Source organism: Zingiber officinale, chromosome 8A (genome assembly GCF_018446385.1).
Source record: "Zingiber officinale cultivar Zhangliang chromosome 8A, Zo_v1.1, whole genome shotgun sequence".
Classification (NCBI taxonomy): domain Eukaryota; kingdom Viridiplantae; phylum Streptophyta; class Magnoliopsida; order Zingiberales; family Zingiberaceae; genus Zingiber; species Zingiber officinale.
In genome coordinates this window covers 123,864,188-123,887,004 of record NC_056000.1, presented here as the reverse complement: position 1 = coordinate 123,887,004, position 22,817 = coordinate 123,864,188, and the positions used below count along the sequence as shown (strand labels likewise).

The 22,817-nt window shown below is 36.3% G+C and overlaps 1 protein-coding gene across 1 annotated transcript; it reads right to left on the bottom strand.

Moving 5' to 3' along the window:
• Nucleotides 1-747: 747 nt before the first annotated feature.
• Nucleotides 748-8,713, bottom strand: LOC122010096 (zinc finger CCCH domain-containing protein 17-like). The gene is made up of 10 exons (XM_042566487.1): nucleotides 8,583-8,713; nucleotides 7,903-8,477; nucleotides 7,742-7,837; nucleotides 7,574-7,663; nucleotides 7,395-7,496; nucleotides 7,121-7,267; nucleotides 2,568-2,687; nucleotides 2,388-2,447; nucleotides 1,219-1,316; nucleotides 748-1,134 (listed from the first exon to the last, which is right to left on the bottom strand). The coding sequence occupies exons 2-10, from the start codon at nucleotides 8,305-8,307 to the stop codon at nucleotides 999-1,001; spliced, it is 1,254 nt and encodes a 417-aa protein (XP_042422421.1). The 5' UTR covers nucleotides 8,308-8,477; nucleotides 8,583-8,713; the 3' UTR covers nucleotides 748-998.
• Nucleotides 8,714-22,817: the final 14,104 nt, after the last annotated feature.

Genomic DNA, 22,817 nt, shown 5'->3' with positions numbered 1-22,817 from the left:
GCATTCAATTGCTCAATCTTTGTGTAGTTTCTATGAATTATAGGCTTTCTTTATATTTTAATAATTCTATTGCTAAAGTTTTTCTATGGTTTGATTCTTACATTTTATATTTTACTTTTGGGAATTTATAATTAAACTAATATTAGAAATTTGAATTCCTCAAAATCTTCAAAGATCTAAAGTTCCAAAATATGGACCAAACAGATTTTTAAAAAATTAGGTTAATTTTCCCACAAATTTATTTAGATATAAGTCAGGATATGAGGATATTTTTAGAACCTAAGTCGAGCAAAATTCGATTAACGTTTTCTAAAAATTGATTCAATATGAACAGAAAAAGAAGATAATTCAAGCGTTCAAATTCGCCAATCTAATTTGATTAGTGTAGATATCTTAATTGGGATTCTTTTCCAAGTACTTTATCATTCAAAAATATTCTAAATCTAAATTTATAATATGACAGCAAAAGTCCAATGCAAAAACAGAATGCTAAGATCATCAAAGTTTCAATCGGATCAAAATTAATGCTAAAAAACAATCCATAAAGTGAGGGAAAAAAAGGAAATATGCCATCAACTTCTATCCTAAATCTAGTTGCCTTGCAACCTCAATATGCCACATAAAATTTACCCAAATAAGACACTAGAACCTGCCGCTTGGCCGTCATTAAGCGAAAATGAGCCATGAAACAAAATTGCACACCACAGATCCATGTACGCATTAGTCTACAAGGCATTCACATCAATATGTTTGAAACATTAACTAACTTCCTCAGCTAAATCCAGATCCACAATTTTATTATAAAGACTAAATCAGGTGCAACTTGCACGATTATGATTCTATAACCGGCTGGTGATGATCAATAATCAGCAAACGAATGACCCGCATTCACATCCTCTTTCAAACCAAATAAATGACAACATCAAAATTGGCAGCTGACTTCTTAGACTCGATAAATGGTTTACATATTACAAAGGAACTATGACCTAGAACAGCAATCAGTTATTTTGTTTTGATGACCATTGCCATACCTTCAGCTCGCCCGTTCCATCTCCAGTGAAAAACAAACCACCAGGTCCAACTTGTATCGCTCTCATCTCTTGTTTTGAAAATATCCTACCCCGCTCGCCGAACCTAAAATGGACAGAAGATAAATTCCCAGTATGGTGCTGAAAAACTGTACTTCAGCTTTAATGTTATATAATGTCTTATACTTACGAAGGCAGGTCATAAACCCGTATGCTATTGTCGTTGCAAGAACATAATATGACAGGTTTGGCTTCAGCATCAAGCATGCCACATAGGGCAAGTACACCCTGAGAGACGATGGCAATTATCAGCATCAAAGTCAGTGGATATTTAGTTTTGAAACCAGGTGATGAGGAAGCATCTAAGAGCATCATAATATATAAAAGAGAGCCATAATTCAATGAGGGGGGTTTGAATGAAGATAAAAGATGAAGCACATCATAATCTGATGCATTCATTGATTTAAACACTAAAAAAAAATCCAATCTCTACAATCAAGATTGGGTTATCCAAAAAATGCTGACATATGGAATAACTAGGCCCGATCTCTCTATTTCTTGAGGTGCCTTGGATTGGGCTTGTTCTCGCTGACTTCCTCTTCTATAAAAACATTTCAGCCAAGATAAATGCAGAGAAGCTTGCATTTGCTAGTGGTCAATTGCGTGAATAAATTATTATGCCTTACATTCCATGAACTCAATCCCCTATTATTTATTTAACACAGTATCATTACATTCAAGAAAACATTAGTCTTAGAAGAAGCTAAAGGGCAGCCCGGTGCACGAATCTCCCGTCATGCGGGGTCCCAAGGATCCATTGTATGCAGCCTTACCCTGCTTTTTGTAAGAGGTTGTTTCCAGGATTCGAACCTGTGACCTTTTGGTCACATGGCAACAACTTTACCGTTGCGCCAAGGCTCCCCTTCCACAGTTTTAGAAGAAGCTAAAATGCGAAAAAGCTAAAGCTATACAAAGATTCAGAAGTGCAGTTGAAGTGATATAAATATACCAAAGCAAGATGCTAAGTTGGTTCTTCCTCTAATCAAGTTATGATGACAGCCAACAGCATTTGTAGTGGTCAAATCAACATTGCTTGACTTTATCACATATTTATGATGGTATTTTTCGCACATGATTAACAATGATTTAAATGGCAGTTATGAATAATAAACACTAGGAAAAAATTACAAAATTAGCTGCTATATCTTCGCAGCTGATCATCATAGAGTGAATCGAAGACATCAGTGCTTGCAAGTTGAAAGAGTTCACAAAAAGAAAAAGAAAAAGAAAAAAAAAACATGCAAGCAACTATGCCATGCAAAAAAAATAACCAAAGTTTACTAAAGCACAGGTGGGTACATGTTCCTCCTCGTGAGTGTATGCTACTTCCAGATTCCCAGCATCTGTCAAAACCCAAACCTAGAAGTACAACAGGATGCTATTAAGTGTACTAGATCAGGTGTTCTAAGAATCTACGAATGAAATAAAAGAAATAAGACAATCACAAGAATAAACTACAAAACGGAACAAGAAGATAACCTTGATTGTATTGTCCAAAGAAGAAGATAGTAAAAACTTATCCCAACAAAGCACTGACATAACAACAGATGTGTGGCCACTGAGGGTCTGAAGGCATTGGAATGTTGCCAGATCCCACACCTGAAGAATAGGAGATGCTGCTATTCAGAACACTTATTTACCTCATGAAGAATATTAATCATAAAACAAAAAGATCATGTAAAACAAAAAGACAGCGGCTTGAAATTTTGAAGGATAACATCTTTTTTTACATTTACATTTTAGTAAAGAATTTCAATTTTGATGATTTCATAGTGAACTTCGAGAACAGAGAATCTGCCTATTTGCTTTAATTTTTTAAAAAAAACAAATTATGTCAGCCTAGATTGGGTTGCATAATTGCTGTAGTTTGTATACATCTATTCAAACTCGATCACCCATAACTAAAATTAAGAGACCATTTTGTTGGTATTCCATGAAGGTGGGACTAAATTTTAACTTGCACCAACTTATTGTAGGAGATATTGTTACATGGATTTACAGTTGGAACTGGAAGCGCATACATTACATGAAGGGCTTTGACAATTCTGTCAAGAGTAAACTTGATCCATAGTATGAATTCCAACTATTCTTATCAGAGAAAACCATCATCCTTTTTCTTCACAGAGTGACTAAGAGATTTTTTTTTTAATCGTGTAAAATACTAAGGTCAGTGGATCTGGGAGTTGGATGTCTCAATAAGGGCTTTGTATTTTGTGTATTAACTGTACATACATGGAGTCTTTCATAAACAGATCGTATATATTTTAGATCTGATATTTACCAAAATTTTCTGAATTTCTTTGTTAGATATTGAAGCATAGCTTCTATTAAAAACAACAACCAAGCCTTATCCGACTAGTTGGGGTCGGTTATATAGATTCTTCTATGTCATTGAGTTCTATCCCCTATTATATTATCATCTATACTTAAATAAATTTTATCTTGTTGTATTGTTGCTAACAAAGTCTTTTTTTTTTTGTTCATCTTCCTCGTTTGATGTACATATGTTATAATTTCACATTGCCTAACTAGAGCATTAATTGACTGTCTTTAATGTGAACATGACATCTTGTCAAAAAATGCACAACCTCCTCTAACAATCACGGATGTGGCACATCACTCATTTGTGCTATAAAAAACCCGGCCCCCGCAAGCCAAGGTACGTTGGATTACTCCTTACACTCACATTTCATTATTCTCTTATATTGTTTATCTTTTCCATTTTGGACATTACCGGAGATTGACTTGAGCGTCAGAGTAGAAGGTTGGGGCAATCCGGTCTCCATTCTAACCCTTCCTTAACTCTCTTACTCTTCGCAGGCTCGTCGACATTCCATCCCACCGCTTCCAAACGAGATCATAAGGCATCTCTCTCAATTCCTCTATCGTTTTGCAAAAGTGATCCTAAATACTTACATATCTAGTCATCTCCTATTTTAATATTTGTCTCATTACGTCTAATATTGCTAAACTTAAATTTCATATATCATGTTTTTACTCTACTACGCCTAAAACCTTTCAATTCTAGTGCTTCCTATTAAGATTCTAATTTAACATTCACTCCATGTGTCTCATCTACCAAAACAATTTCATCTGCAAACAACATACACTACGATATTGTATTCTGAATGTGTCCAATAGTTCATCCATGGTTAGTGTAAAAATATAGAGACTTAGAGTTAATCCTTAATATAATTCTATCTTTTTTGGAAATACTTCAGTTAATCTGTCTAAAGTTTTCACTCGGTTTGTTACATTTTCGTGCATATCCTTAATTAATTCAATATATGATACGCTAACACCTCTCTTTTCTAGAATTCCTCATATAATTTTTCTTGGGACTCTATCATAAACTTTTTCTAAAGTAAATGAATATCATGTGTAGATTTTGCTTTTGCTCACGAAATATCTTGTTGTCTAAGAAGATATATGACTTTTATTATCGCATGAACCCAAATTGATTTTTGTCACCGTGGCCTCCTTAATTTTTTTTCTTACTCTTTCCTAAAGTTAATGATATGACTCATTAGTTTAATACTCCTATAGTTTGTACAATTTTATATATCTCCCTTTTTCTTATATAAAGGAATTAGAGTATTTACCCTCCATTATCAAATATTTTTTTCGTTTTCAATATCTTGTTAAATAATTTTGTAAGTCATTCAATATGTTTCGCTAGACACTTCCATACCTCTATCGGAATAGCCAAAAACTTTTTCATTTTACATCTCATTTAAAGCTTGTTCTATTTCTGAAATTTAAATTTTACGATAAAAAATTAAATTTTTATACTTATTTGACCTACTTAAATTACCTAAGTTAAGCTAATCACATAAACGTTCATTAAAAAGTTGATTAAAATATTAATTCTACTGCTCTTTTATTTCTCCATCATTTACTATTACCATATTACAATCATCTTTAATACATCTTATTTGTATAAAATCTTTTGTCTTCCTCTCTCTCACTTTAGCTATTATATAAATATCTCCTTCTCTTTCTTTTATATCCAATTTTCAATATAACCGTTCAAAAGTTTCATTCTTTGCTTCATTCACTGTTTTTTTAGCCTCTTTCCTTACTATTGTATATTTTTTTAAGTTTTCCTCGTTCTTACAAATATATAATTCTTTATAAGTTGTTCGTTTTTCTTTCACTTTCTCCTGTACTCTCATTCCAACACCAATGGTAGAAAAAGGTGATTCACTCGCCTCTAGTGCCTCCGCCAGTTTGTCCCCAGGTCAACATGGAAGAGCTCATTCCACCACCAAGATTCCTTGCTTGGTGGTGCATGCTCCTTTGACTCGCCGACTACACTCTTGGCTACTATTTTTACTTTGATACTATCTTATCTCATGTTGTATTAGAGTCACTGTATATTTCACCTAATGTTTGTAGTCCTACCTTCTCCTTAAATATGTTTTACTTCCCATCCTTAACTTCCACCACTTAATTCTAGGGGGTGGATATCGGGTGGGACGTAGCCATCCGTCGAGAGAAGAATCGACAGGAAACGGAGGTCAAGAGGTTGTGGATAGCAACCATGGAGACTACAAGGAGGATTCGTCCTCTTCGCGGAGTTCATCAAGCTCTTGGAGGTGAATATGAATAACGAAATGAGGTACGGCTTAGAAATAGGGATAAATTTAGAATAAACTTTTTTGAGGTTCCACTTACCCTTCCTTACACCCCCAAATCGGGGTGTAAGGAATTCGGCCTCTTTGCCCCCTCGCAAAGTTAAAGCTTACTCTTCCTTCCCCTTCACCTCCTTAACTCACTCCTTCCCAAACAAGGTTAAAAGTTCCCCTTCCCCACCCTTCCCTCCCCTTCCCTCACCCCCTCCCAAACAGAGGGTCAGAGGGGAGGGATTAATCTGTGTAACTAGTCACATGAGATAGTAAACATGTCCTATTATACACAATGTGCTACTGCTTTTCTCTTGAGGAAATAGCTAAAGCTATAGTGTTAATTGCAACATGCTTTAAAAGTTAATCATTGAGACAAATAGAAGCTTGATAACAAGGTAATTCCAATCAAATTATTGCAGTATTTCAGGCAGGTTAGTTTGAAAAGGATATCAAGGGAGAATCAATCTAAAGTGTTAGGATCGTTGACAATGTTTTAGTAGTTTCAACCAAGTTTGAAAATATCCTTCCATTCAGGAGTTTCATTCTCCTGCCACAACACCACAATGGTTGTGTAGTGTTGTGCCAACACTCATCACACACAGATGCATGCCAAAATAAATTTGAAACTAATATTATTTGACTGAGTTTATTTACTTCTAAAAGAAGACTAACAAATACAATAAATTAGACTAAAAAAACTTATCAATACTCAAAAGCCTTTTGCCATGTGTTAATGCATGCTAAGATGAATTCAAATAGTTGTTACCTCAATTAATCATCTTCCACTTTGATTCTTTACTCTTAATAAGACTATATTAACTTAGATAGTTGATTTAAAACGATATCTACTCATTTTTTACTTCAATGCATGTCAAAATGAATTTATATAACCTTTTCTTTTGTAATCTTCTTTCACTTAATTTGGTTCCTTCTAGAAATAAGATTAATAATTAGATAAATAATTGAATTAAAATTTTGAAGAAACAAGCTCAAAAAGATAACTAATATTACTTGAAGTCATCATGGCACATTTTTAAGCGCACCAAAGCATTCTAAATATAGGCACAATTGGCACAGCTTGGGTTTTGATAATTTCACAAAAAGCCACATTTAAACCATAGCGTTTGCACAATATGACATGTCAAACCATAGTTTCAGTATGCTTAGACTGAACTAATAGGCCATGTTCAAGACACATAAAACACTATACTTCTAATAAGATCTCAAACTTTTATATTGCACATAACAAAAAGCATGCCAAGTTGACAGTTGTGAAAACCTTGAAAAGTTACCTAAGTATAGATTCAAGTATGGACCTGACAATTTAACATGACTTACAATTAGAACACAAGCTTGGGTTGATCTAATCTGACAATCAAAGTGTAATTGTTCAAGGGTTCATACTTTTATTGTATTATCCATAGAACCTGAGTAAAGCTTCATGGCCCCTGCAACTAGAGAAACTACTGCATGCCGATGATCAGAAAGAGAAGTAGCTGGTTCAAAGACATTCCCAGCAGCACTAAATTTCCACACCAATATTCGTGCATCCTGCACAAAGTTAAGGCATAGTTGAAAACATTCAAAATGTACATCACATGATACATGGAGATCATGAAATGAACAACACACACTAAAATAAAGGTATAACAAATAATGTCATACGGAAAAGAAGCACCTGTGTTCCAGCAAATAGCATACCATTACCAACGGTCAAAGCATAAACTTGTCCGACAGGGCCATCAAGGCTTTGTTCTGTTGTTGTTTGTGTGTTCCATGCCTGAACCAGCATACAAACAAATCCATTTCTCCATTTCCTTATATGACATGATGGTAACATATTCTAAGAGCTCTAACCTTGACAGCATTCGCAACTCCAATAAATAACCAAGGACCTTCACTGATCATACATCCAACCTCACCTCCCATATTGATGGCTCCAACGCACTTCCACAAAATTGCAAGAGTCAGGCACTATGTGATTCCTTTACCGATGTAGTAAAGGAGTTTGAAGAGCATCAATACCTTCCCAGTTTGAGTATCCCAAACACGAACAGACTCATCCTTGCTACAAGAGTAGAGTTTATCAGACCCTGAAGGCAGAGCGATACCAGTCACTACCTATCAGAATATTCAGACTATCAGCCACCAAAAGCAAGTGAAGCAAAAGAAACCAAAAGAGCCACCTTTTGATGCCCCTGGAGTTGGGTCAAGAGAGAGAAGCTATCGCTCATGAACCACGAATGCAGGAACCTGCACCTATCTCCGAAACTACAATTTCCAGCGAGGAAGTAATTGCAGATCTTGTCGGGAGCCTTGCCACCCGCTCGACCCTTGCCCCACTTGGAGGGCGGCGCGCCCGCGGAGGCAGGATTTCTAGACACGTGGCCGTGCAAGTGCCCCCGCTTGGCAGCGCCATCGGCGAGCACGGTCTGCGGCGGGTCGCTATGGAGAAAGGGACACGGGTGACGGCTGCATCGCCCCGCCTGCCAGTGGAAGCATACCTTGTTGCTTCTGTCTGGAACCTGAGACGGCCCTGCCCGCTGGTAGGCCCTCCTGTTTCCGTACCGATCCGGTTGCTCGAAATCCATCAAACGACCCAAACAAATAACTCAGATGCAATCGGAGATCCAGGAAGATGCCACAAACAGGATGATCCCAAAGAGCGATCGAAGTCGGCGAGGAACGCCTCAAGCCACAGATGGCGCCCCTTGGAAGACGATGAACAAGGCGGCGGGGCAGTGAGATTCGACGAAAAACCCTAGAGATCCATGAGAAGACAATCAAGATGAGAGAGAGGGGTAAGAATGCGAGATTGGAAAGATCTACAAAAACAAGAACGGCGAAGCGATCGGCGTTGATCTACCTCGCTCTCTTCCTGCTTTGCTTTGCTTTGCTTGATCGGGCTGCCGCGCAGGGAAGCGGTTGAGCGGCTAGCGACAAGGCGATTTAGCTTTGCTTAGTTAGGGCGCTTCCGTTTATGTTTTGTGTTTACTTGGAGGATAAAAGATAATAGTGAGTCTAAATAAAGTAAACGCTTCTCTACGGATAATATCCTTATTTTCAATACTGTTATACTATAATTATCAGAAATTACTATTCATATATATGAATAGCTGTAAAGGTCGATCGTGTAGGGTTGGGTGGCAATCCATCTTCTTGTTTTTTTTACTACGATATAGCTGTTAAAATATTAAAATTTGATTATTTTATTTTAATCAAAATTATTATACATAAATATTATTATATTAAAATATTATTTATCAAAATTACTTAAAACTTTATTTAAACTATTTTAAATTGATTAAAATTAATTTTAAAACAAATATAGAAGCTATTAAGTCAATTATAGAAGCTATAGCACTAAATAATTTTTTTAATGAAAATTTATTAAAACTTTTTTAATGGTTGAGATAAAAGAGTAGGTTTAAGTTTACTATTTATCGGAGGGACAGATTGACAAAAAGTAAAGAAAGTTGTTTGTTAAAAAGTTATGTCCTGTTTATTTCGTAAGGATAATTTTATCTTTTTTTTTTTTTTTTTACACTTATAGTCAAATAATAGACTGATGGATTTGTGAATACATCCATGAATCATTTTTTTTTGGTTTTTTTTTCAGCTAAAAGTTAGATGGAAAGCCCTTCTGTCTTTGATTGCTATGTGAGGGGTGCGGTGCTTGCCTCGCCATTGATGACTACTCGGTGTGTTGCGGTCCCTTCTCCTCCTCTACTGTGCCGATGTACAACACCGTCAGGTCCGACGGCAAATCTCTTCCCCCGCTTTTGTTGTCGAGATATGTGTTAGCAGGCTCCCTACCAATCGCTTGAATCTATACTACCGTGTGCCGACGAGGAAGACCATTTGCCCAGCACGATTGATGCAGCATAGATCCCATACTCCCACTGCTGCTCGATGTGATCTTGGATGTAGACCAAGACAGTGACAACGAGCAGTGATCCGATGCTGATGAAGAAGAAAAACCAGTTGAAGAATTTCTATATCTGCACCTTCTCCATCTTGTTGCCCTTGTTGAACTGGTCGGAGACGAAGCCCGAGACGCTCGACTTTAGTGTTGGTTACTAATTAATTCTTAATTAAAAAAATTTACAATAATCTCCCGAAGTGAAGTGGTCTCTTGAAGACGAAGAATGGGTTGGAAATTAAACTTGTTTTTTAGATATAAAAGTTATTGATAAGGTTTTATGGAGATAGAATAGATGAGGTGACAATCATAATATGAACAAGAATTTAGTGAAGATAAAATAATAATAATAATAATAATAATAATAATAATAATAATAATAATAATAATGTCATGATTATCTAAGTTTGATGCTTATCCAATAAGCCTATAAATATGTATTCTTTTTCATGAATGAAGCAAGTTGAGTTTTGTTTTATTCTCCTTCTCTTCCACATAGAGACTCTCCTCCTCTTCCATATTATTTTCTCCCATATTTTCTTTTATTTCTTCTTCAATAATTCTTTTTCTAACAAAGTGGTATCAGAGTCATTTCTAACAAACATCCTAATCAAGTATGTAAAACATGTCTACGTAGGAAGCAATTTAGAAGAGGTTTTCCAAAGGAGTCAAATTCAAGAGCTCAAAAGCCTCTTGAACTTATACATACAGATGTTGGAACCCCAAGGTTGTTTTGGTATGATCAACAAGTTAAGTTAGGTCCTGTTTGTTACTAACCTTGTGTCTAAGTGTGCAGGAGCTTAGGAGCACAGGTAGTCGAGCGAAAGACGCAGCTAGCGAGAAAGACGGCAGTCCGAGGGATGAGGTGCTGCGGAAGAGTACACCGACGGACGAGAAGGAAGCGTGCGGTGATTCCGAGGGACGAAAGACGGAGCGGAAGATTGCTCGGGGAGCAAGAGACCCAACTAGCGAGAAGGACGACACGCGGTGTGTCCGAGGGACGAAGACTGCGAATGAGTACGCCGACAGACGAGAAGGAAACACGCGACGATTCTGAGGGACAAGAAGCCGGAGGGAAGCCCGCTCGAGAAGACCGGAGTTGGGTTCTGGTGAACCCTTTTCCGGATGGCAGAGATCACCCAAGCGAACGGATCGGGAATAGAAGACCTAGACCGAGCCGAACTAAATCAGAGCAGAGGTCCCGGACGAAAAAGTCAATTGCTGTTGACTTTTGGCTCCAGGGCGCCCGGAGCAGTCCGGGGCGCCCGGAACCCTTCCGGGCGCCCTGACCTAACTTGTTGACCAGATCGCGTCAAACACGATCTTAATGTTGGGGGATAAAGTTTTATCCCCCTAGGGCACCCGGAACCCCTTTCAGGCGCCCGACCAAGGCTATAAATATAGCCTTGGTCCAAAAGCTTTTCAATTATTTTCAGAATAACTCATTGTAACAACACTTGTACGCTCTCTCTCTAGTTTAGCTTCTCTTTTTTGTGTGCTTCAACGATGTAAAAGGCTTCTCCGTCTGAAGGATATTGATAGTGTGCTTCATCCTTTCCTTGGATTAACAACCTCCCCGGTTGTAACTAAGTAAACAATTGTGCCTCTTTCTTTTCTGCTTTAATTTACTGCTTTGATTATTTTACAAGTGTTAGTTTGAAAAGTCGGGAAGGGTTTTTGTTTATTTTTTACAGGGCTATTCAACCCCCCTTCTAGCCGGCCCAACGGTCCTACAAGTGGTATCAGAGCCGAGACCCTTCAGGAGGACTAATCGCCGAACGAAGCAACGAGATGGTCGGATCCAACATCTACCCGCCAAAATTCGAGGGGGACTTCGCAAGCTGGAAGAAGCGTATGGAGGTATTTTTCGGTACTGATTTCGATTTATTATTAACAATGGAACTCGGTCTTGAAGCTCCCGAAGGCAAAGTAAAATATCAATGGACGAAGAAAGAGCAGGCCGATTACATGGCAAACAAGAAAGCAGAATTCCATCTGCTAAGCGTACTTTCGTCACAAGAATTCAACCGTGTCGGCACCTACAACTCGGCAAAGGAGCTTTGGGAGAAGTTCCTTGAACTATACGAAGGAACATCTGAAGTCAAGCTTGCAAGACGGGACTTACTTCGCAACCAGCTCACCAACCTTTGTCTTGAAGAAGGTGAAACAATTACACATCTACACTCGAGGATACAGGAGCTCATCACCGGACTTTCGAATCTCGGAGAAGAGGTAAGTAATCGAGATTCGCTAAGGTACGCTTTAAATTTCTTTCCGAGAAATCCAAAATGGGCATCATTAGTAGATGCCTTTTATATTTCAAAAGACCTAGAAAAAATTTCTTTAGAAGAATTTTTCTCGACATTTGAAGTGCACGAATCAAGATATGCAGGTTCGAAGGAGCCCAAGAACAACGTCACCCTCAAAGCATCAAGAGGCGAACTTGAGTCAGAATCTTCTCTCGATGACGAGGAAATGGTAATGTGTTAGGGTGTATACTAAAAGCCTAGCTTTTGGTATAAACATTTATCTAGTAATAAGAATCACATTGGTCAAATGTCTACATTTATGATAAATGTAGTTGTTCAATTAATTTATATTGTAGATAACATGGTGTGTGGTGTCACACACAGAGGATCATGTTATCAGTACCTTATAAATTATAAACAGTAGCTCACGACCAAAATGGAAAGGAATAAACCATTAGAAGGTCGTAGTGTAATTAGGTATCAGTTTATCTTGACTGTATAATTACACTAGTACACTTAGAGTGTATTGAGTAGGACCATTTGAGGTCGTTTCTTTTATACTGATTTTATAAAGAAACAAAGACCTCGGTTATTATGGAAGTGTGTGCTCTTAATCCTAATATAATAACAAGCACATATATTTGATATTTATTTCTTTAATTTATCAATGGGTGAGATTTAGTTCGATGAATCAATAAGCCCGATAAGTTGGAAAATGGTATCACTTATAGTGTGTGTTGTTGATTATAGAAGGAAACTGTGTCCTAGAGATACTAGGTTGATAATGTCCTCAAGAGGAGCTCATAAGGATTGTCATGTTAAACCCTGCAGGTGGACCTAGTCCGACATGATGATAAGGTTGAGTGGTACTACTCTTGGACTAAGATATTAATTAAATGAGTTGTCAGTAACTCACTTAATTAGTGGGCATTCGATATCTTAAACACAGGGAGACTAACACACTCATGATAAGAAGGAGCCCAAAATGTAATTTGGGATTGGTGCGGTAGTTCAATAATAGTTCTCTAGTGGAATGAATTATTATTGATAAAATTAAGTTGTGTGTTCGGGGGCGAGCACGGGATGCTTAATTTTATCGGGAGACCAAAACCAATTCCTCCTCTCGGTCCCTATCGTAGCCTCTTGTATATGAGATTTATACCCACCACATACCCACCTTCTTACCCAACCAATAGGGGCCGCTAAAGCCAGAATCTAAGCTTAGGGTCGGCCAAGCCTAAAGGTTGGCCTTAAGGTGGCGGCCAATAGCTTGGAGCCCAAGCTTGGGTGGCCCCACATCATATTAAAAGGATTTTTATTAAAATTATTTCTTATGTGGATATCATAGTTTTAAAGAGAGTTTAAAAATTAAATCTTTCCTTTTAAAAGCTTTCTAAAAGATTAAGAAAAGATTTGAAATCTTTCCTTATTTGTAGATTGAAAGGAGATTTTATTTTAAGAAAACTTTTCTTTTTAACCATGTTCATGATTTAAAAGAAAGTTTAAAAATTAATAATTCTCTTTTATTAGTTTCTACAAAAGATTAAGAAAAGATTTAATATCTTTCCTTATTTGTAGATTGAAAGGAGATTTTAATTTTTAGAGATAACTTTCTTTTTGGAAATTATCCACATGTTTAAAAGAAAGATTTTAATTTATAAAATTTCTTTTTATTAACCAATCATGAAGGGAAAATTATTGGAGAAATTTTTTATAAATTTCTGGAGACAAATTAGGAAGTTTTAATTAATTAAAACTCTCCTTGTTTATAGCTTGATGGTGGCCGGCTATGTAAATTGAGAAAAGGAAAATTGTTTTTAATTAAATAAAATTTTCCTTTTGATGGCAAAAGAATTAAGGAAGTTTTTAATTAAATTTCCTTATTTGCCAAGACCAAGGATTATAAAAGAGGGGGTAGAGGTGCCTTCATGGGTGAAAAAACTCTATTATTCTTCTCCTCTCTTTTCCTCCTTGGTGGCCGGCCCTAGCTTCTTCCTCTTCTCTTCTTCTTATGGCCGGCGACAACCTCTCTTGGAGCTCTTGATGGTGGCCGGTTCTAGCTAGGAGAAGAAGGAGAGAAAGGTGGTTTTGTTTCTTGCATCCCTTGGAGCTTGGTGGTGGTGGCCGGACCTCTACTTCTCTTGGAGAATTGTGGTGGCCGAAACTTGTAAGGAAGAAGAAGGTGCTTGGTGGTTCTCATCTCGGAAGATCGTTGTCCACACAACGTCCGAGGTTAGAAGAGGAATACGGTAGAAGATCAAGAGGTCTTTTAGAAGGTATAACTAGTAATTTTTCCTTTCCGCATCATGTTAGTTATTTATGGAAATAATACCAAATACAAGAGGCTTACGATTCTAGAATTTCGAATATGTTTTTCGATGTTGTGTTCTTTTGTTTTTTCTTTTCCTTGTGATTTGATTGTTCTTTTCGGTTAACCTAAAGTTATTTTAGGAAATTAAATATTACCTTTCTATAAAAGGTTTTGTCTAGTCGGTGGTGGTTGCTCCCATATCCAAGAAGGCCATGTGCCTCGCCACGTCAGTACTGGGAACCAATTATGGAAATTAATATTTAATGGAATTAATAACTTAGGTGATTTGGATCAAACGTGTTAAGTTCCGCAGGAGATCCAAGTCTAAACCTTAAAGAACAAATAGATTAAGTTTTGGATCAAACGTGTTAAGTTCCGCAGGAGATCCAAAATTTAATTTAAAAGAACACATGGTAGCTAGGAAAAGGTTCAGACCTTTGTACAAAATTTTTGTACAGTGGAACCTCTAGGTTTTCCGAGTAGCAACCAACAATTGGTATCAGAGCTAGGGTTTTGCCTCAGTGTATTTGGTATTAGTTTAATTATGCACATGTCATACATAATTTAGGCAGGATAATAGTAGGATGTGCTAACTTTGTGGATGCAGGATCCAATTATTATGGCTTATAGTTTTATGTGTGTGATTGGACCCTTGGATATGTCAAGGGCATTTATATGTGTGTGCATGATTGTATTATAAAATACAGCATGAGTTGTATTTAGTTTTATTAGGATTTTATTTTTGATCTAGATACATGTACATTCCTTTTATGGAATATAGGATCAAAATTGTAAAATTCTATTTATGTCGCGGATCGAATCTTGCAAAGCGTGGAACCTTCTAAGGACCAGAGGCGCAACGGAACAAGGAGCAAGATAGATGCGACAGCTAGACCCGGTGGCGGTGGCCAAATATGGCAGCAGCTTGGGATGACAACACACGGAGGACAACTAGAGATAAAAGCCATAATAGTTGAAAATTAGATTTTCTATTTATTGCTTTTATATTGTGCTGTGTGTGCATGTTAGTTTACAAGTTTAGTAGGCTAGCATAGTTAAAATTCCTCATTAATAAATAACTAAGTGAGAGAGAGATTTTTAAGTAAATCTCATGGTCTCCATTACTGGTTTGTAAGTGATGCAAACAAGCTTGCGCGTTGGCTCTGAGTGCCTTCCTCCATAACGGATGAGCTTGTTTGCGGATCACTAGAACAGACTTCCATTTTTGGATGACTATAGGAAGTTAATTAAGAGCGTGTGATCTTCCCCAACGGAAGGGGCATAATCTTATTAATGGACTTAGTGCCAAGTAATGGTATACACTTAGATACATCTAATAGTATCCTCCCCATCGGAGTCACTGCTATTATTTGTGTGACCAAATGAAACCAACTATTAATTTGTCATAAAACTAGGTTGACAAGATAATAAAATTAAAGGGTTAAAACCCCTCTTACAAATGATTGATTTTGTATACGTCCACACTAACGTGGCATACAAAATTAACGGTGTTTGAGATGATTTTATTTGTCATAAAGTTACGTTGACAAGATAGTTAATGGGTAAAACCCTCCTCTTACAAATGTTGATTTTGTATACGTCCACACTAATGTGGCATGCAAAATTCACGGTGTTTTGAGGTGTTGGTAAATTTAAATAGTATTGTTAGAGGAATCAATATTATTTTAAATTTAGAGTCTTGACCAAATATTTGATTAACGATAGACCAACTATTAATTTTATTCGTTATAAAGTAAGGTTGACGAGATAATAAAATTAAATAAAATTTCCTCTTTGAATTTGTATACGTCCACACTAACGTGGCATACAAAATTCATGGGGATTTTTAAGGAGTTGGTCTTAACCAAATATTTTTGTGATTCTTAGGAAGATGGTCAATCCCTAGCTGATATACTTTAGGATAGACTTAGTGGTCCCAATTATAATTGATTGGAAATAGAATTTGGACATTAAGGTAGACTGTCCTCTTAGAACTAAGAACAATATAGGTGTATTTTATTCATTAGTTGATACATGTTTAGTGGAGTTATCTACCGGTACCTGGTGTGTAGATATGGGAGCCACTGATCATGTCTGCAATTCATTGCAGGGTTCCAGGATACCCGACAACTAAATGAAAATAAAAAACACCGTCCACATGGGCACTACTGCAAAAGTAGCAGCTGTTGCAGTGGGAGAGGTTTATTCTCTAATAGGAATAAAATTTGGATTATTAGGAATTGTCTTTACATACTAAGTTTAGAAAGAACATGATTTCAGTTTCTAAACTATTATAGAATAGATATTGTGTCTATTTTGATAACAAAGTTGTTATCAAGAAAAATAGGCAAGTTATCTATTCTGGTATGATTGGTTGACAATTTATAATCCAATAACTCCCATGATGCAACAAATGGAAATTAATAACACATCTTCTAACTTAAGAGAAAGCAACCTTCGAAAATGAACCAATTATATCTTTGACATCTAAGGCTAGGTTATATTAACTTAAGTAGGATTCATTGGTAGCTGATGAACTTTTGAGTTCATTAGTAGTGGAAATCTTTCCAACCTGCGAGTCTTACTTGGAAGGAAAATAACCAAGAAGCTTTTAAGTCCAAGGGGTATGGAGTCAAAGATATGTTGAAATCGGTTCATTCTGATTTATGTGATCCTATGACTATCCAGACAAGAGGTAGTATTGAATATTTCATCTATTTTATAGACAACTATTCAAGATACAAATAAATTTACTTAATGTACCGCAAGACTAAGTACTTTGATTAGTTCAAAGAGTACAAGGCTGATGCGGAGAAATGTTAAAGTAAATGTCACTATGGTAAGATCGTAGTGGCAAGTACCTCTTGGGAGAATTTAGGAGTCACTTATCAAAAGTAGGGATTCAATCCCAACTAACTGCACCTGGTACACCCCAACAGAATGGTGTAGTAGAAAGAAGGTAAAGGACTCTTATGAAATAATTAGATAGATGATGAGTTATTTAGAGAATTACCAAATTTGTTTTAAGGATAAACTCTGATAACGAAAGTGAACATAGTACCTTCCAAGTTAGAACTCTCTACTCATATAGAATTGCTGAATAGGTGAAAACCTATTTTGAAGCATATTTGGATTCGGGTAATCCAGCATATATGTTAAAGAGAGACAATGATAAGTTGGATAGGAGTTCACTTGTTTGTAAGTTATCCTAGATAAACAAAAGTAAGTTTATAGTCTTAAAAATCAGAAGGTCATTGTTAGCATCAATGACTGATTTTTTAGAAAAGGACTATATAATGAACCACGTGCTCATAAGTAAATTTGTTCTTAAGGAAATAATAAAGGACATGTCTAACCTAGTACCAACTGTACAAGATGAGATACCACAAGAAAACTGCAACACGTATCACAAATTGATACACAATTACAGAAAGTGTCTTATTGTAGTGGGAGGGTTGTTATGCAACCTAAATAGGTTCATGTTTTGGGAGAGTTTTTGGACTCGATCCCTGGAGGGCATGAACCTGATCTCCGGTCATATGATGAAGCACTCCAAGATAAAGATGCAGCATCTTGGCAAAGAGTAATGAATAAAAGAATTAGAATATATGTATTCTAATAAAATCTGGAAGCTTGTAGAATCACCAAATGGTGTAAAAGCCGTTGGGTATAAAAAGGTCTATAATAGGAAAAGAGGGATAGACAGGAAGGTAGTAACTTTCAAAGCAAGGCTTGATGAAAAAGGAAACTTTTTCACTGGTAGTCATGCTTAAGTCTATCCGGATTCTTTTATCTATTTGGCAAGAGGATGTCAAGACAGCATTCCTTAATGGAAGTTTTGAAGAAAGCATCCATATAAAGCAACCAGAAGGGTTCATTGCAAAGGGCTAAGAGCATCTTGTGTAAGCTCAATCAGTCTATGGACTGAGGCAAAGCTTCAAGGTCTTGGAACATCCGGTTTATCAAAGTAATCCAGATCTATGGATTTATTTAGTAACTGGATAAGTCTTGTGTATACAAAAGGTGTGATGGAAGCGTGGTGGTATTTCTTGTACTATACGTAGATAACATTTTTGGTAGTTGGAAACAATATCAAAATGTTGTCAGAAGTAAGGGTATGGTTGTCCAAATAATTCGATATAAAGGACTTGGGAGAATGTATATATTTTTGAGATCAAAATAATAAGGGATCGAAAGAAAAATATATTTTACTTATCCCAAGCTTGATACATCGGAAAATCCTTGCTCGTTTTAAGCATGCAAAACTCCTCGAAAGGTTTCTTACTTTTTAAGGATGGAGTAACTTTATCTAAAGATATGTCTCTGTAGACATCAAAGGAGATAAAGGAAATAAAGGCAGTTCTTTATGCTACGGCTGTTAGAAGCCTAATGTATGCTATGTACGAGATCAGAAATCTGTTTTGCCAAAGGCATAGTTAGCAGATATCAAAGTAACCCTGGACAAGGACAGTGGACTGCAGTAAAGCATATATTGTAGTACCTTAGATGCACTAGAGATTATATGCTAGCTTACAAGACAGTTATTTTGGTCCTTGTGGGTTGCATGGATTTTGACTTCCAATCGGATAGGGACAATAATAAGTCAACCTCGGGGTTTTGTGTTTACTTTAGGAGGTAAAGTCATAACTGTTAGGATGTATACTAAAAGCCTAGCTTTTGGTATAAACATTTATCTAGAAATAAGAATCACATTGGTCAAATGTCTATATTTTTGATAAATGTAGTTGTTCAATTAATTTATATTGTAGATAACATGGTGTGTGGTGTCACACACAGAGGATCATGTTATCAGTACCTTATAAATTATAAACAGTAGCTCACGACCATAATGGAAAGGAACAAACCATTGGAAGGTCGTAGTGTAATTAGGTATTAGTTTATCTTAACTATATAATTACACTAGTACATTTAGAGTGTATTGAGTAGGACCATTAGAGGTCGTTTCTTTTATACTGACTTTATAAAGAAACAAAGACCTAAGTTATTATGGAAGTGTGTGCTCTTAATCCTAATATAATAACAAGCACATATATTTGATATTTATTTCTTTAATTTATCAATGGGTGAGATTTAGTTCGATGAATCAATAAGCCCGATAAGTTGGGAAATGATATCACTTATAGTGTGTGTTGTTGATTATAGAAGGAAGCGTGTCCTAGTGATCTAGGTTGAGAATGTCCCCAAGAGGAGCTCATAAGGATTGTCATGTTAAACCCTGCGGTGGACTTAGTCCGACATGATAATGAAGTTGAGTGGTACTACTCTTGAGCTAGATATTAATTAAGTGAGTTGTCAGTAACTTACTTAATTAGTGGACATTGTTATCTTAAACAGGGAGACTAACACACTCATAATAAGAAGGAGCCCAAAATGTAATTTGGGATTGGTGCGATAGTTCAATAATAGTTCTTTAGTGGAATGAATTATTATTGATGAAATTAAGTTGTGTGTTCGGGGCGAACGGATGCTTAATTTCATCGGGAGACCAAAACCAATTCCTCCTCTCGGTCCCTATCATAGCCTCTAGTATATAGAGATTTATACCCACCGCATACCCACCTCCTTACCCATCCAATGGGGCCGGTCAAGCTAGCTTGGAACCCAAGCTAGGGCCGGCCAAGACCAAGTGGATGAGCCATGAAGGGGGCCAAAGCTTGGGTCCCAAGCTTGGGTGGCCGACCACTAGAATATTAAAAGGATTTTTATTAAAATTATTTCTTATGTGGATATCATGGTTTAAAGAGAGTTTAAAATTAAAATTTCCTTTTATAGCTTTCTACAAAAGATTAAGAGAAGAGATTAATCTCTTTCCTTATTTGTAGTTTAAAAGGATGGTTTTAATTTTAGTAAAAACTTTCCTTATTTGTAAATCATCTACATGTTTAAAGAGAGTTTAAAATTTGAAATCTTTCCTTATTTGTTGATTAAAGGAGGATTTTAAATTTTAAGAAAACTTTCCTTTTAACCATGTTCATGATTTAAAAGAAAGTTTAAAAATTAATAATTCTCTTTTATTAGTTTCTACAAAAGATTAAGAAAAGATTTGATATCTTTCCTTATTTGTAGATTAAGAGAGATTTTAATTTTTTAGAGATAACTTTCTTTTTATCCACATGTTTAAAAGAAAGATTTTAATTTATTAAATTTCCTTTTTATTAACCACTATGAAGGGAAAAATTATTTGAGAAATTTTTATAAATTTCCGAAAGCAAATTAGGAAGTTTTAATTCTTGTGTGAATTAAAATTTCCTTGATTAAAGGGATTAAGGTGGCCGACCATTACAAATAGAAAAGAAAAATTATTTTTAATTAAATAAAATTTCCTTTTTAATGGCAAAAGAATTAAGGAAGCTTTTATTAAAATTTCCTTATTTGTCAAGACCAAGGATTATAAAAGAAGGGGTAGAGGTGCCTTCACGGGTGATCAACTCTATTATTCTTCTTCTCTCTTTTCCTCCTTGGTGGCCGGCCCTAGCTTCTTCCTCTTCTCTTCTTCTTATGGCCGGCGGTAACCTCTCTTGGAGCTCTTGATGGTGGCCGGTTCTAGCTAGGAGAAGAAGGAGAGAAAGGTGGTTTTGTTTCTTGCATCCCTTGGAGCTTGGTGGTGGTGGCCGGACCTCTACTTCTCTTGGAGAATTGTGGTGGCCGAAACTTGCAAGGAAGAAGAAGGTGCTTGGTGGTTCTCATCTCGGAAGATCGTTACCCACACAACGTCCGAGGTTAGAAGAGGAATACGGTAGAAGATCAAGAGGTCTTTTAGAAGGTATAACTAGTAATTTTTCCTTTCCGCATCATGCTAGTTATTTATGGAAATAATACCAAATACAAGAGGCTTACGATTCTAGTATTTCGAATATGTTTTTCGAAGTTGTGTTCTTTTATTTTTCTTTTCCTTGTGATTTGATTGTTCTTTTTGGTTGACCTAAAGTTATTTTAGGAAATTAAATATTAGCTTTCCATAAAAGGTTTTGTCTAGTCGGTGGTGGTTGTTCCCATATCCAAGAAGGTCATGTGCCTCGCCACGTCAGTACTGGGAACCAATTATGGAAATTAATATTTAATGGAATTAATAACTTAGGTGATTTGGATAAAACGTGTTAAGTTCCGCAGGAGATCCAAGTCTAAACCTTAAAGAACAAATAGATTAAGTTTTGGATCAAACGTGTTAAGTTCCGCAGGCGATCCAAAATTTAATTTAAAAGAACACATGGTAGCTAGGAAAAGGTTCAGACCTTTGTACAAAATTTTTGTACAGTGGAACCTCTAGGTTTTTCGAGTAGCAACCAACAATAACTATGGAAGAGTGATAAGCATAGGTGTTTTTCTGGACTCCACCATAGAAGCTTAGTATATGGCAAGCCTCTGAGGTAGCTATAAAAGCTGAATGACTCAATAATCTCAAGATAGACTTAGATATGATTTCTGGTTTGTCCAAAGATTATTACAATTTATTGTAATAATGTTGGTGCAGTAGCAAACTCGAAGAAACCATAAGTCTATAAAGGCAAGTAAACACAATAGAGCGCAAGTACCACCCAATACGAGAAATCGTATAAACGAGGAGAAGTTGTTGCTGCCTAGATTGCATCAGGTGATGACCTATAGATCCTTCCACCGAGGTCTTTAAGGCAAGAGCTTTTGATGGACATGTTGAAGGGTTAGGAATCAGATGTATGGCAGCAGATATGGCAGCTTAGTCTTTTAGTATAAGTGGGAGATTGTTAGGGTGTATACTAAAAGCCTAGCTTTTGGTATAAACATTTATCTAGTAATAAGAATCACATTGATCAAATGTCTACATTTATGATAAATGTAGTTGTTCAATTAATTTATATTGTAGATAACATGGTGTGTGGTGTCACACACAGAGGATCATGTTATCAGTACCTTATAAATTATAAACAGTAGCTCACGACCAAAATGGAAAGGAACAAACCATTAGAAGGTCGTAGTGTAATTAGGTATCAGTTTATCTTGACTGTATAATTACACTAGTACACTTAGAGTGTATTGAGTAGGACCATTTGAGGTCGTTTCTTTTATACTGATTTTATAAAGAAACAAAGACCTCGGTTATTATGGAAGTGTGTGCTCTTAATCCTAATATAATAACAAGCACATATATTTGATATTTATTTCTTTAATTTATCAATGGGTGAGATTTAGTTCGATGAATCAATAAGCCCGATAAGTTGGAAAATGGTATCACTTATAGTGTGTGTTGTTGATTATAGAAGGAAACTGTGTCCTAGAGATACTAGGTTGATAATGTCCTCAAGAGGAGCTCATAAGGATTGTCATGTTAAACCCTGCAGGTGGACCTAGTCCGACATGATGATAAGGTTGAGTAGTACTACTCTTGGACTAAGATATTAATTAAATGAGTTGTCAGTAACTCACTTAATTAGTGGACATTCGATATCTTAAACACAGGGAGACTAACACACTCATGATAAGAAGGAGCCCAAAATGTAATTTGGGATTGGTGCGGTAGTTCAATAATAGTTCTCTAGTGGAATGAATTATTATTGATAAAATTAAGTTGTGTGTTCGGGGCGAGCACGGGATGCTTAATTTTATCGGAGACCAAAACCAATT

What these genes read in the sequence shown, in the direction of transcription:
- LOC122010096 (XM_042566487.1), bottom strand. Translation starts at nt 8,307, where the DNA reads ATGGATTTCGAGCAACCGGATCGGTACGGAAACAGGAGGGCCTACCAG. An exon ending in AACTCCAGGGGCATCAAAAG is followed by an intron (nt 7,838 to 7,902) that starts GTGGCTCTTTTG and finishes ATATTCTGATAG; the next exon opens with GTAGTGACTGGTATCGCTCT. An exon ending in GAGTTGCGAATGCTGTCAAG is followed by an intron (nt 7,497 to 7,573) that starts GTTAGAGCTCTT and finishes ATGCTGGTTCAG; the next exon opens with GCATGGAACACACAAACAAC.